Genomic DNA, 16,242 nt, shown 5'->3' on the forward strand with positions numbered 1-16,242 from the left:
AAATTTTTTATTAAAAAAAAGAAAAAATAGAATTTGATGAAAATGATCGTAAAACAGGAGAGTTCAACACGGGGGTAATTTCCATTCGAATTAAACAAAGATGGTGGCAATTTTTCACCTGCTAACACGATCAAAGTTGTATTTTTTTTTTTTTAATAATTCAGTAATATTCAAGTAATTTCTGTTTCGTCGGGTCCCTGTAATTTCTATCGATTCGCCTTCCCTTTGTGTTCTGAGGTGAAATTTTGCGCGCTCGTGCATAATTTTTTTTTCGGCCTGAAGTGGCCTTCAAATTTGTTCAGTATCACGTCGAAACTCTTTTCATCTTCCTTTTTCTTGAAAGAGAACGACTTATATATCTGTTTGGCGTCCGCTCCCATACAATACACAAGCGTGCTAATTTGTGTATCGGGCGACTCTTCATATAATTTTGTCGCACTCCGAAAATGTTGAAATCGCTCTCGCCATGTCCTCCACTGGTTCGGTTGCGTAAAGTCAAAACGCTCTGGGGGCTGAAGTCTAAACATATTTCTTTTTGAAATAGTTGACGTTAATCCTTTTTTTTTTTTTTTCTCGTTATAAGGTTTCCTTACCCAAAGAAAAAAATTTATCCCAATCTGACACCATGTTTCGTCGGGTCTCTATAATTTCTATGTTACCACGTGGTGACCGCTGCTACTACATTTAAGAGGAGGAAGGAAAGAACCAGAAACGCGTCCGTTCACATCAAATACTTTATTTAGACTCCCCCTGATATTAACCAATGGAAGTAACTCTTTATTACACAATTTCGACTGCATAATTTGGAAGCTTCCACTGTAATTTATTAGAATTCACAAAAAAAAAAAATCAGTTGAAACCATTGTTTTTTCATCTGAAAACTCCATTTGTCGACTACAAAATCTTGTCCCAATAATGTAGAAGCAGCCATTTTTCTCTTAAGCATATTTCATTAAATAAAACACATACAAAGGTTTGACTACCGCGACATTGTCGAGGAGACGAACTATACATCACTCTGAAACAGTGTTTTATGTAATCATTTGACTAATCAACATTCCTGTACCTTTTCCCAATTTAGGAAGATTTTAGTTGACAACCCATCTATACTTGAACAGGCCAGTAATAAACGAAAACTTGAAATACTAGAAACATTGCTAATAAAAACTAAAAAATCTACCAATAAAATAAACTTTACCAATAGTATTAACATCCTGAAAAGTTTGTAAAGTTATTAAAATAATTAACCAATACTCGTATACAATCCCAGTATAGAACTAAATTGCATTTGGACGGCCCTATTTACAAATTCACAGAAAAAGAAGAAACAAGACATATACCAGCCCAAGGGAGGTAACTTCACAAAAAAAAAAAAAACTTTTTTCCCCTTGGAGTTGTCTCCCTTGCAGTGTATTTAAAAAAAAAAATAAAACAAAAATACGCATGGGTATCAATCCTCAGTTTCGTAAAACATTTTTTTTCACTAATAATAACAATTAGTATAGATATCCCTAAAAATTGAGTCATAGGCCAACCATTAAAAAAATATCTTAGTGACCCCTGAAGATTGAACTTTCTTTATGATCTACGGACCCGCCTTCAAACCCATGGTTCAAATTCTTGTAATGCAGATCTAACCCTTCTTTTCCTTAGTAGATAAAAAAAGAAACGTATTCAACACCTGAAGAAGGTCGCAGGTTACAGCGACCTAAACGTTGTGCTAATAACGCCCAAGATGAGAATAATAGTCCGATTAATTAACATAACACAAGCATTCACATCTCATCTCAAAAATTCAGAATTGCTCATATACACGTTATTAAAAAAATGTATATAAATTGTTCAAAACCAGTTAGTTTTTGCAGTTGATTTTAAAGTTTGTCAAGAGGAATGCTGTTAGCAACTCCTTCCTGGATAGGTCAACAATTCATTCTAGAATGTATTGCCTTTTATATAGGTAAAAGATTGCATATATATCTCACTCTCACTCACACACACACACACACACACACACACACACACACACACACACACACACACACACACACACACACACGTTTTGGATCTTTTCCAGCTTCCGGATAACAGTCTTCACTTCTGGCAGGAACTGACTGATGTAATCACCATATTTATCATTAGTCCGAATACTTTCCAATCCTTCTGGATTCATTGTCAGGGACAGATATATATATATATATATATATATATATATATATATATATATATATATATATATATATATATATATATATATATATATATATATATATCACTACACCGATGAAGACTGAAGGATCGGTCGAAAATTATGTATTTATAAAAAAAGTTTTTTAATTTTTTTTCATAATATTATTTTGTATTCCTGCACGTCACCAATTGAAGACGAATAAAGAAAAGTTATAAGCTTTTATACTTTTCATATTCTTTTTTATACATTTCCATTAATATATATATATATATATATATATATATATATATATATATATATATATATATATATATCTGTCCCTGACAATGAATCCAGAAGGATTGGAAAGTATTCGGACTTATGATAAATATGGTGATTACATCAGTCAGTTCCTGCCAGAAGTGAAGACTGTTATCCGGAAGTTGGAAAAGATCAAAAACGTGTGTGTGTGTGTGTGTGTGTGTGTGTGTGTGATGCAATCTTACATATATATATATATATATATATATATATATATATATATATATGCGTACTCCTAATGCAATCTTCTACCTATATAAAAGGCAAATACATCCTAAGATGGAGTATTGCTGACACATCTAGGAAGGAACTGCTAAAAACACCCTTCTTGACAGACTTAAAAATCGACTTTACAATCTAGTGGTGGATCATCTCTTCTGTCTCTTAAAGCCTCGTTCTCATGAAATAAACATCTTTCACTACTTTATCGTTATTTCCATAAAAAATGCTCGCTTGAACTTCAATCTCTGGTTTCCTCTTATAGGACATTCACGGCAATGAACTTGTTTTACTATCACAATGAAAAAAGAAAAACTTTCTTTTCTTCCTTCATGTGCCTAGCATCAAGCGCAATTTCCATGAGCAAAACTTTTCATAAGGACTTCGCATCTATGAAACACATTATAACTGAACTGCTTCCTTGCAGATTACAACATGCTTGTCATATATACTTTAAAAATGTATATACTTTTGGTGCTTATTTAGAACTGCACTTAATTAAAAAAACAAAAATACAGAAAAATCTTTATGATGTACATACTCGTCATGGAACATGTCATATTCTAAAAATCATGTAAATCTATCAAGTAAGTTTTTTTTTTAACTAAGAAGATCAAATTATATAAGGAAGCAAGATGGGGATTCAGGAGGCGTTATTTTTGTTTTAAAATTCAAGGGTTACAATTCAATTCGACTAACGAGATTTTGTTTGTTTTCAAAATAATTAAAAGTTTTTAATTATTAAAAATCGTAAATTTTGATTTTCTTAGTTAAAAAAAAAACCGTACTTGCTCAATTTTCAGATAAAAAAAGTCAAGATAACACTAATCATAGTAGGAGAACTAGGACCAACCCCGAAAAACTTCGACAAAAAGAATGGGGGAGATTGGAATCAGAGGAATGGCTGAGAAGATACAACGGATAACGATAATGAAAACTGCTGAAATACTAAGAAAATAACCTTGAATGCAGAGACTACTACACATCAGCTATAAACGCTGATCAAACATATGGAAACTGCAACAGAAGTAAAAGAAAAACATAGAGGAACACCACGTGGAATCAAGAAAACTGAAACCATATTATTGTAACTTAATACTACCCCCTCTCTCTAAAAATGTAGTGCCCACATAAACTGGCACCACACCAAATAGTTATGAAGGGTCAAGGAGGATGGAAAGATCAAGAAGAGAAAGCACTGACCAGATCTCCACTGGATGAGTACGAAGAGGATTGGGACCTGAGGGAAGCTTATTGCCACTCAGATTCCAGCAAGGACCAATGGCTGCTGCCAGTGAGAAATCAATGGTAAGTGGTTGTTGCTATAATGCAAATTCATTTACAGATGTTGTCGAAAGAGATGGTGAGTACTGAAAATCTGGGGAGTCTGATCCGTTAATACAAAATGAAATACTAACCTCACATTCCTCTTTATTGTTGGGTAGCACGACATTTGTCTTTTTGTTGAGCTCATTAAAATCTTTTTCGCTAAGAACGCATGCCCATTTTGATTTGACATTCTGACTTTCCTGCTGGTAATAAAGACAACGGCTGGCGTTGTTTGTGAAAACAGCAATATCCTGGAATGAAATTAAAAAAAAAAAAAAAGATAAAATCATTTAGATTCGTATCTGAAAATCCTCAAACACAAAAAGCAATTTAATTCTTCTCTCTTTTTTTTTTTTTTTTTTAATTTTAATTGGAAATCGCTTCAACCAAGGCATGAAGCCACTTGATGTAAGAAACTAAAACAGATAAATATTACTTCAAGGTAAAAAAAAAACTAGCCAATGAGAAATGTTAGATGGATAGATTTCGACCAAGAAAACAGCAGTTCTTCCCCTTTTCTCAGAAACATCGCTTGTGAAATAGGAGGAGTAAAGGACAAAATAGGGAAGCGAGAGTGATGAGGTTGACGAAAAGTAAATTAAAAGTCTTTCTACTCTCCATGTTGACTGTTAGTAAATCGACCTGACAAAAGTTTATTTGTGGCCATATTCTGTATTTATTTAATAAAGTACCCATGTTGCATATACATCCTCTCAAAGAAGAGGTCTAATGTTCCGTATGTGACAAACAAATAAAATACAAACCAGCAAACCATAACAGTACAATTAAATCATACCTTGCACGACACTTCCTATGACTGAGGCACTTCATCCCTAATCGTCTTCATGGGATGCTTTCTAGCTGAAATAAAAGCTTCACAACAACCAAAAAAAAAAGAAGAATATTCTTAATTTGAAGAAGGACTATTTATTAAGCTAGTGATGTCACCTTCTCTTCTGTTAGTGGCAGACGGAGAGGACATTCTGGGATTATGTACATCTTGAGACCATGGCCCTTAGTTTATAATCGACTCTCAAGTCATTTCTTTACATGTGCTGTTGGTTTAATATCCTGAATGAACTCTACTTTTCTCACTCGTTCGCGCTTTAAGCTATGTGACGTCACGTCTGTCTCTCGAATACTGATAGATATAAAGTCCTTTTCGGGTAAAGAAACATTCATTTCATGCAAACCAACATGATCCTGCTGATTAAAACATTTAAAACTCAGTTGGTCTTAAATAGATATATATTTATTTTTAAAAAAAATCTGCATTGTTTTAATTGATTGTTTTAATAATTTAAATTGGATTGTTTTAATAATTTAAATTGGATTGTTTTAATTGATTGTTTTAATAATTTAAATTGGATTGTTTTAATTAATTGTTTTAATAATTCAAATTTACACAACGCTTACACCGAGGGAAAAATCTCTCATTCATTTAAGCCAATGCAATTCTCCTAATTGTTGACGCCATTTTGTTTTGTTTTTGGTCGTTCAAAAAATGCCGGAAACCGACAGCTCATGGGATTTAACAGACTTTTCTAAGAGAGTTCTCATTATTTCACGAACTAAAAATGAAAAGGCTAAAGTCAAATGTAACTGACGATGACCCAAATAGCAACGCTGAAATAGTAAAACTATCGGACTATGTAGAGAACTTTTTGATTACAAATGGGAGAGTGTGAGTAGAAAATAATTAAGGAGAAAAGTTTTGCTACTTCCGTGGACGTAGTTTGGATTGTTACACTCCTAGAAATTAATATACGATTTTATTACATCAAATGAATGCGTCTGCAAATATGTGCAAAACCTAACTAAGATATTGGCTTGTAGTCTGATCATAATGAATTTATATGTAATGTCTTCGGTTGCACACCAAATTGTCTTCTCATATAGCGTAGTAATCTATGGCAGACGATTTAAAATTAGATGTAAAAGAAGAAAAAGAAAAGCACTGAGGGGAAGAGAAATTAACGAAAAGACATTTGTTTATTGCTGTTTTTTTTTCAGACCATAGAATTTTCAATTTTTTTTTTCAGTGCGGACAAAACATAAACAAAAAATACATTATAGCACTTTTTTACATGCATATTTTTATTTTTATTTATATTGAATAAAGTTCAATTTTATTATAAACTGAAACGTGTTCCTTTCTTCTTCTTCTTCTTCTTCTTCTTCTTCTTCTTCTTCTTCTTAAATGTAATTTATAAGTAAATAACGTATGTTAGTTTTTAAAATCCACTGAACAATGACATTTTTAATTACTTTTGATTTTTTAAAAATTAATATTGGATGAATTTCGGTATAAATATTTGTGTTCCTTTTTTTTCTCTCTCTTTTTCTTTTAAAATGCAATTTTCAAGTTTTCAAATGCGTTTTGTAAACATTTTGGATTCACTAATCTGACTATTCGATAGATCTTTAGGGTCTGCCAAACGATTGTGAAAAATGGAGCGCATGTTCCCGTGACGTCAGACTTGTGTTAACTATACGAACTATGGAAAATCAGAAGCGACTTAATGATTTTTTTAAAACATTTGTTTTTCTTCTTCAAACTGCAATTAGTAATTAATCTTTGTTGTAATTTTGTTAGGTTTTAAGATTTACACAGTTTAACGATTAATATTATAAACATTTGTATATTAAATATGAAATGCGGTTTTACTAAATATGTACGAGTGTTAATTATCGGCGTCCATACTTTTGTTTGGTAAAAAGAGACAAACAAAATATGAGAGGGTTCTACAAAATGCTTAATATCTGTGCAATAATATTTTCAAATCGGTTTTAATCTGGCGATAAAATAGCTGACAAGAGCCATATTTATATTAAAACTTAACATTACAGAAAAATTTAAACACAATTAATTAAAAATCTCTGTTGTAACGGAACATTTTGAAATAATGGAATTTTAATCGTTTTAATCTTTTAAAAATTAATTAATTTTTAGGAAGTTTCTTTTTCTTGGCAATTCAACTGATTATAGTATATATTAATTAGAAAAAAAAAACATAATGCTATTAAATTTATATAAATTTTTTAATTACAACTTCAAGGTAAGTTTTTGTTCAATACGTGTATTTAAATGTTTTAAAATTAAATATTTTTTTACTTATTTGAACTCTGACGTTTCATAATAAATAGAAATTTCGATAGATTTAAATATATTTTGGTCAAATTTCGAAAAAAAAAAAAAAATGAATATGAGAGGGGGACACGCACTAGAAAATAGTATTTCCATTCATATATTTCGCGGAAACTTCATTTTATATGTAATTTCATTCTAAAATGAATAAGTATCGAACATTTCACGAAAATCTGACCATTAGTTGATTTTTGCTAGGTTTATTAAACACGGGTATGTTTTCACGTTCGGGATGTCTACTACATGGGAACGTTATTTTAAAGCGCCAATTATGTAAACACGATTTTCGTCTCGCAATTTCATTATTTTCGTACGATGAAAATTAAAAAAAAAAATTATTAGTAATTTATTTCGCCCTTCTTCTTTTAAATGGTACAAAAGTTATATTGATAATATTAATTTATAATAAAGTTACATCGTTTTACATATGGGGGGGGTAATTCTGAGGTGAATTTTGGAGGTGCCTATAGATCTTGCTTGCTATGACCTCAGCAGCGATTAGAGTCATTTTTCAGCCCACGGCCCTTAATGATATATATTATGGTTTGTGTCGTCTGACGATCATGACGATTTTACGAGAATCGTTTCAAAAGCAAAGTGTTCTATTTTTTTTTTTAGTCAAAAAGTTGAAAAGCAACGAAGATGGAAGTTGTAAAACGAACGATCTTTTATGCTCCAGAATTTATTTTTCTACATAGTCATCACCATTCTCAATGCACTTTTGCCAGCAATGAATGATGGTTGTGCATGGGCGTCCGGAGCGTGCTTTGTCATACTAGGGTCGTTCCAAAAGTAAAGCCTCCTATTTTTTTTTACTCAAAAAAATTGAAGAACTACAAAAACGTGAGTGGTAACATTAAAACGAGCGACCTTTTGTGCTCTAGAACTTATTTTTCTACATAGTCACCGTCATTCTCAAAGCACTTTTTGTCAAGAATTCAATGATGTATCTGCTTAGAGTCTCGTACCGTCAATATCTGCAACAGAAACATGAACCTTTCAGGTCATGAATGCTTAAATTCAGTCATCATAACAATGCAATTTGCAATACCCTATGATTCATTCAGTCGGAATAAAAATAGGAGACATTACTTTTGGAATGACCCCCATAGAATAAATGATCAGAAATTTTAGTACCAGGATCTCATCAAATTAGGATCGTCAGGGAAACTATGTTCTACTCACTTACTCATACTTATATTGTCTCTGCATATTTTTATGTATTGAGCATTGTTTTTTATTTTTATTTTTGGCGCTAGTGCACTTATTGATCCGCACTATTTTGTAAATAGTATTTTCAAGTTTAATTAAAGTTTTATATCTGTTTTTATTAAATTGTAAGGTTAAAGTACAGAATAAGTACAAAACACCCTCCCCTTCCCATGTTAAGAATGGATTTCTAAATAACGTTATTATTTCCGAATGGATCGACAAGTGCACTAGTACTAGTACAGCCATTTTTATTAATTTTTTTTTTTTTTTTTTTTAGATATTTCTTATTTCATGCAGTCAAGTCATTTTAGTTTTGACTAACCTTCCATGGTGATGGGTGCCAGTAAGGGTAGTAATCTCTTTCTTCAGCGCACTCATATGCATACCGGGTTCCTTTTGGGTTTTGACGAGTATGTGTGGCTCGACTATACTTTAGTTTCTACAAAAGAAAGAAATGAGTTATAACTAAAATAGAAAATTCTTTCTTTTACATTTCATCACTAACTGCACCCCCTTCCGCAACTACCATCGATCTCCCATCCCCTACGATTGTGCTGTGCGTTTCCTTCTCTTTCATCTTCTTAATCTGGCCATGTTGTCTCTTGTATTCTTGCGATGAAACATCTGAAATATGGATTTGTAAAGGTGTGGCATGGTCCCTGGCCTTGGTAGGGCCATTTTAAATGACGATAGCATATTTCGATTACAGCACATTGACATCTTCTTTCTATTATATAAGGGGAAAAATGGGCGCGAGCATTTATGTATATCCACGAAAGGTTTTTTAGCTGGGGGTTCTCGCATCGGATAGATTCCACAAAAAGTTTTCGCATACTTCCCAGATCGTAATATCTCAGATTTGCAAATGGACATTGTCTCTATTTGTTTGTTTTTTTGATCGAGTTAAACAAAATTCCCACCATGGTGTTGTATCAGCTCTTTGTTTGTCTTTTTTGTATAAATAAAGTAAAACTATTCAAACGCAAATGCCTGCCCTTTGGGCCGGGTTGTACCTGTTCTGTAATTGGTCCTTGCTCAATGTAACCCTTCATACTAAGACAATTACTATTTATTTGGATACTGCCACAGTGTCCCCTTTTTGGGGGGAGATGGTTTTCCCCAACATTAAAAACGACCTTGTGTCTAATTTACTTTTGTGGGGAAACAAATAAAACGACAGAAAGCAGGAAGCTTAACTGGCCCCCAGCCAGTTTTAAAAGCAACTTACATTTCTGTGCATGCGTGGCGGCTCATATGATTCTTAAGTTAATTACCAACTCATTGAATCACTATCCTCTTTGGCCTAATGGTTAGCTACATTTTCAAGTTCGATCCCACCTCTCTCCATTTTTTAAAATTTTTTATCCTCCACTTGGGAAAAAGTTAATTACCAACTCATTTAATTCACTATTCTCTTTTTTTCAAGTTCTTTTCCTCCTTCGTGGTATGGGTTCGAGCCTGCCTGCCTACTACCACTTTTTTTTTTTTTTTTTTTTTTTGCTTTTGCTCAACACACATCCAAACACCCGGGAGATACCGGGCACCCAGGCTAGTTTAATATAAATTGGATTATAAAAGTTATGTTATAGCAAATTGAAGGATATATACAAACGATACATACATAATAAAATGGAAATGGATGAAACATGAGAAAATAGAAGGGTCACCAGTTAGCAAGTGCTAACTAAAAACCTGAACAGAATTTAATATGTGAGTAAAAAAAAAAAAAAAATGATAAAACATTTTTATACAAGAGATAAAAATATAAAAGTTACTTTCAGTAAGTAACACATGTTTGGAGAGAAAAGTTGAGTTAGTAGTCACGTCAGCATATCCACAATGTGAATAATATACGTATGTGAGTATTTGGCAGTGTGGCATTGTGTATGTGTGTTGGTTTACCTTGTTATTGTTAGTCCATCTATAGATGTGAGCAACAATTTGTTTCTGTTTGTGTATGTAAGAATGTGTGTACAAAATGAAGACATGAGTTATTGAGTCTTTTTCTAGTGAGGAGGGGGTGGTGGTGTAAAGAATACATTTTTAGAGTTCTGTTTGATGCGGCCAGCTGGTAAAATCTGAAGAAAACTAATTTTGTTGGCCACGTCTTATAGGAGTTTCTAAGCTTGCACTGACTTATTATTTTCACATAGACGTGTTACTTTTAAGGTTTGAAACGACTTTCATAGGTTGAAAATACTTTCAGTAAACACGTTCCTGTGAAACTTACTTACTTTTGGGAGTGATGAAGAAAGCGAATTTCAACCAAGCGGGGTGTGGTGGGGGTGATGGTATGGATGGATGGGGGGGGGGTTAGTGTAACAATTAGTCATTTTTTTATTTTTTTTTGCTTTTGTAGAAATCACTTTGCGATCCAGTCGCCACAGAGGCACCATAGAACCAACAGCAACCAATGAGTCTGCTGTGTGAGAAAGTGTTTTCAAATTTTTCCAGACTTTTGGCAAATTTGACAAAAATGAATTCTGTGGATTTATAGACACAGATGTAAGGTATTTGCAGTCACACCTGAGGCTATTCTCTATCTCTACAAATCTACTATCAAATCATGTATGGTGTATTATTATTATTATATTTGGGATTGTGAATCTTTGTCCAATTTGAGGGTTCTTGATAAGGTACAGAAACGTATCTGTAATTTATTTGGCCCCACCTTTTCTTCTTTGTAACCTCTTTTGTTATTGTTAGTCTCAGTCTTTTTTAATAAATACTATTAAGGCACATGTTTTTCAGAATTGCCTGATTTTTTCTCTGCTTCCTTTGTTCCAGCTCATTTGATTCGTTGATTTAGTGGTCTTCATCAATTTGTTTTGATACCCCATTGTCATATAGCTTCCTATTACAGTAGCTTTTTTTTTTCTCCAAGAAATGCTGACTTATGCAGTTTTCTTTCTGCTGACGGTTTTCCTTACAGGCTAGAGTGCTCTTTCTTCAGGGTGCTGGTTCTGCAATCCCATTTTCCGACCCTTGTGTCACCTCTTCCCATCGTGGGAGGAAGATAAATAACTTTCCTTCTACCTGTAGCCTTAGTCTTTTCAAGATTAAGAGCAATAGGCATCTCTTGTCTTTGCTATAATCATCTTTTGTTTTTGTTAGCTCATGACATCAAGTGGCTTCACGCTTTGTCTGAAGCAATCTCCATAAATTTTCTATTTAAAAACCCAGAAACAAAAATTTATTGGAAATATGTTCACTCGCTCTTCCTGATATTCTGCTGGGGGAGATTTGTCACTCACACTCCAGGGAATACAACCTTATTATTTTGAAACAAAAAAAAAATTTCTTAATTTTTTAATGGAAATCGGTCCAGACAAGCTATGAAGCCACTTTATGTAAGGACCTAAAAAAAATACTACTTTAAGGTAAAAAAATAGCCAACGATAAGTTTTAGATGGATGTATTCTGACCCAGGAAACAGTAATTCTTCTCCCTTTGTCAGAAGCATCGCTTATGAGAAAATGAAGACTAAAGAACTGTTGTGAGGGACAAATCACCCCTATTTGAGAACTAAGTGGAATCAACCAGTCCTATGAATATCACTAGTTTCAGAGACTAGATGGAGACATTCATATGATGTTTAACCGCATGCTACGAACACATTCCTTTTATACCACTTGAGTGGCTCCTGTATTCTTTATACATTATATTTATACACTTTACACTACTTATGGTTTCTTTCATTTGTGACCCCTAGCATGGGTCTACAACAAGAACCAAATAAGGGAAGCAAGATTTAAAAATATAAAAGTTACCATTTCACAATAATCCACTGAGAATTTACATACTTCATACAACGTTTCAGTGCTGATTGCAAGAACTCGTAAGCCTCATACGATTTGGGAAAAACTTGCCTCGTCTGCAATAACATATTAAGTTGAGAAGAAAGTTCTTGCGGTATTTTTAATCTTGATTTCAAATTATTTATTTTCAAATAAGTTTTCGTTAGAATACTTTTACTTTATATATGATTTTAAAGAGCGTTTGTCGCTCTATCAGATCGTTTAAATTACAATCGTTTCAAAACAATTATGTCTTTTTGAATGTTGAATACAAGATGGGGAAAAAGCAAATTCGCACAATTTTCTTATTTCAATTGAAGCTAGACAGAAAAGCTGCTGAAACAACTCGTGATATCAACGAAGCGTTTGGCCCAGGAACCACGACTGAATGCACAGCACAATGGTGGTTTAAGAAATTTTGTGCCGGTGACGAGATGTTGACGATGATCAATTAAGAGTCTTAGTCGAACCATATCCATGCACAACTGTTTGAGAATTGACTTCTGAATTAGATGTGACTTTGGGGGGGGGGGAGATGGTTTTCCCCAACATTAAAAACGACCAATTAAGAGAGATTGGAAAGACAAAAAAGCAGAAGAGTCGACTTTGATGGTAAACCCCTCCGTTCAGTCTCGAAAGGTAATAGATACCCCCTCTAAGGATGGTTGCACGTGTAATTATGAAGCAAAGGTTGCACAATCTACAACTATGCCTCTCCTGAATTGGCACTGCTTGAATCCAGTGGCAAGGAAAAGTGCTAGACGACTGGAAGCAACGCCGAGATAAGCAGAGAGTACATAAAGCGCATTGAATTCTCAAATGGTCACCCATTTTAGTACTGACCAGGTTCAACGTTGCTAAACTTCGGTGATCTAATAGGAACTAACGATGATTATGCCGTATACTTTGATAGAATCACCATGTTGAAAGAATAGATGACAGTTCTTAGGTTAAACATATTAATTTTTAGCAATAATAATTTTTTTTTAAAATCTAAATAAATTGGTTTATTTCTATATTTATTTTTATTATATAATAATATACTTATCGTCCTTTAATGATTATTCTTATTTAATGTCTTAATTTACCCCTTTATTTCTATATAAAAAAATAAATTTTTGGTAATTGTTTATTTCTATTGTTAAATTTGGGGGGTTCTGTGTATTGAAAAAAAAAAAAAAAAAAAAAAAAAAAAAAAAAACGGTTGTCAGAATATTCTTTTGACTCGTGTATATATCCGACACAGTTAATCAGAGAAGCACATCCGTCTATGTAAAAAAAAAAAAAAAAAAAAAAAAAAACCCTAGACTTTCATACATACATGCACATATATACATAGTTTCTCTTTTCAAAAGAGTTTAAAATTAATCATGTAATATTTACAGTACGTAGGTTAAGTTTCATTTCTTATATTAACTGAAGGTTCCCTGCCAACTGAGAAGAGACCAATCTTTAAAATGGAAGTTAAGCAAATCCACAGTCCGAATTTCCTCTGTAAGGATGTCGCTGATTGGTTGATGGGCGTGAAGCGCGAATATCGCCATCTGTCTAATAGCGGGCAGAGGAATGGCGGGAAGAACACTGATGGTCAAGTTGGATATATCGTACATAATCACCTGGAAGACGTGCGGACTCCAGTGAGTACCTACGAAGAGAAGATTCTTACACGCAGTTACAAAACTATCAAAGCACGCACAATCTCTTTTTTTGATTTACGAATTTCCTAAGTTATCTCCCTTCCCTTGTCAGTCTGAAACAACATGAATTATTAAAGGAGGAGCATGATCAGTTGATTAGCATAGATATTAATTACAAAATGGGAAATGCTTATTAAGAAGAATAACATCAACGGATTAAAAAGCTATAAATGCAAAGTTTTTTATGTCATTCTCTGAGACGATGTCACACATAAAGGTCATTTAATTTAAACAAAAAAATAATGTATTTCGATTGTGTTTGACACACGTACATGGATAATAAACAACAAACAAATGGAAGAGAGTTCCACAGGCGTGCACTTCTAAGAAAGAAGCCATATTAGTAGAGAGAATTGGGTCTCTTTGGTCTGAACTGCTAGAGAGTGCAGGTGCACTTTTGGATAACTGTTTCCTCACCCATGCACCCATCCATCATGGAGAGGCGGGGAGACAGTACGTACATGTATGCTTTGGAAAACTAGAAAAAAAACAAAAAATATTTTTAATGCTCAACTCTATATGTTGATGTTTATTTTTAAGAATGTTTGTAAAAACGGTTATTGAGAAAAAGAATAGAGCAACAGAGAGGGAAAATATCAGCACAATCAATAAAATTCCCCAATGACTTGTCAAATTAAACAACACAAGGGTAATGCCACTAAGAAAAGCTGACAGCGTTGTTCCAATAAGAGGAACTTGAGAAAAATATCTGTCCATGACAAAACCTATATCAAACTTCATTTTCGTAATAAAAGATTGTAACTTATCAGTCATGAAATCTAACTTTCTAAATTTGAACTTTCGAAATCGCCTCCGCCTTAATGCTGTTTCTGACAACGTTTTTAATTTTTATTTTTTGTTAGGGATTGGGAAACATTTACCTTTGCTCACATCACGACTGTGACACCAGGCATCAGTGAATGTCGACCAAACCCTTACAGTCCTTTAGTTGAACGGCTTTTTTCCTTTTTTTAATAAATTTTTCACATTTTTTTTGTTTTTATTGTGCAAAGAAGTTCCATAAGAAATGTTTAATTGCTTCGTTCGCAGAATATTTTAATGAAATGTAAATTTCTAAAAGAAGAAAAAAATTCATTTACCGCATTTATTTAACAGATAGCAAAATGATTGTTTTCTTTTGTAGTTTTCGAAAAACCTTAAACGAAACCGTTAGTCAGCATAATATGTAGTTCTAACGTTTTTGTTTTTGGATATTCAAAAAAGCCGACCGACTATCAAAGTTTTACGAACTGATACCACGTGATCAGTTTCATTTTAGTTTTAAAAATATTTCCTGAAACAGCCTTCGTTCAGAAAATAGAAAGTATATATATTGTTCTATTAAACCTTTTATTGTTTAAATAATTTGACTTGGCTTGTTTTATTTCTAAAAAATATAAAGGTTGACAAGACATTTTCCATTTACTAATGAGATTTTTCATTCATTTACTAATGGAAGAGTGTCTGTAACCCCCCCCCCCAAAAAAAAAACTTGCCAAAAGATAAGCCCCCCCCCCCTTTTTTTCGTCACCAGTTGGAAAAACCACTGATTTTTAATATGATTTACTCGCAATGAGGGAGATCAACTTTTTCATGGACTTGACGTAGCTAGGCTGTTTTATACATAAATAAACTTCCTTCACAAATGAAAACAATGTCACCTCGCAGCCCCTAAAGTTTCGCAACAGGGCAAACAGATAACTAATCATGGGCCTTGAAGTTTCTAAACAGACAGCGCCTATGTATGTGACGGAATCAAAAAGCACATTAAGATAAATAAAGATTACCTTTAAAGTAGTTAATAAAATTCTTGTATATCATAATAACCAACAATCACGAGGTTGTCTCCTCAGCAACCGACAAGGCTAACATGCTTGCCAGTCGGTTTGCCTCAAACTCCACACTGGACCCTTCCAACCACCCCCTACCTGACTTTCCTATGCGAACAGACGCCACACTAGACGATCTGAAAACCACCCCTGCTCAGGTGCATGTTATCATAAAAAACCTTGACACTTCAAAAGCATGTGGACCCGATCTTATCCCAGCTGTGCTATTAAAAAAGTGCTCAGCCGAAGTAGCTCCAGTTCTCTCCAAACTCTACAACAAATGCCTTAATGAAGCTTGCTTTCCGGGCTGTTGGAAAACTGCTTCTGTTGTACCAGTATTCAAGAATTCTGGCGAAAGGACTGACCCATCAAATTATCGCCCCATTAGCCTCCTCCCACTTTTTGCCAAAATATTTGAGACCTTAATTAACCATGCTCTAGTCCATCACCTTACAGATGCTAAACTTCTGACTGACAAACAATATGGATTTAGACAAGCCCGTTCCACAGCAGACATCCTAAC

At 33.6% G+C, this 16,242-nt stretch overlaps 1 protein-coding gene across 1 annotated transcript in view; it reads right to left on the reverse strand.

The window, feature by feature from the left end:
• Positions 1–16,242, reverse strand: part of LOC145296720 (protein DD3-3-like) — a 230,433-nt gene that overhangs the window by 32,716 nt on the left and 181,475 nt on the right. Inside the window, exons 6-7 of the mRNA XM_080142714.1 lie at positions 8,719–8,835; positions 4,126–4,287 (exon numbers count right to left, since the gene is read on the reverse strand). Of these exons, the coding sequence (XP_079998840.1) occupies positions 4,126–4,287; positions 8,719–8,835 (279 nt within the window). The remainder of the gene's footprint in view (positions 1–4,125; positions 4,288–8,718; positions 8,836–16,242) is intronic.

This window comes from Euprymna scolopes, chromosome 2, assembly GCF_053919585.1.
Source record: "Euprymna scolopes isolate OS-2025 chromosome 2, ASM5391958v1, whole genome shotgun sequence".
Lineage (NCBI taxonomy): Eukaryota > Metazoa > Mollusca > Cephalopoda > Sepiida > Sepiolidae > Euprymna > Euprymna scolopes.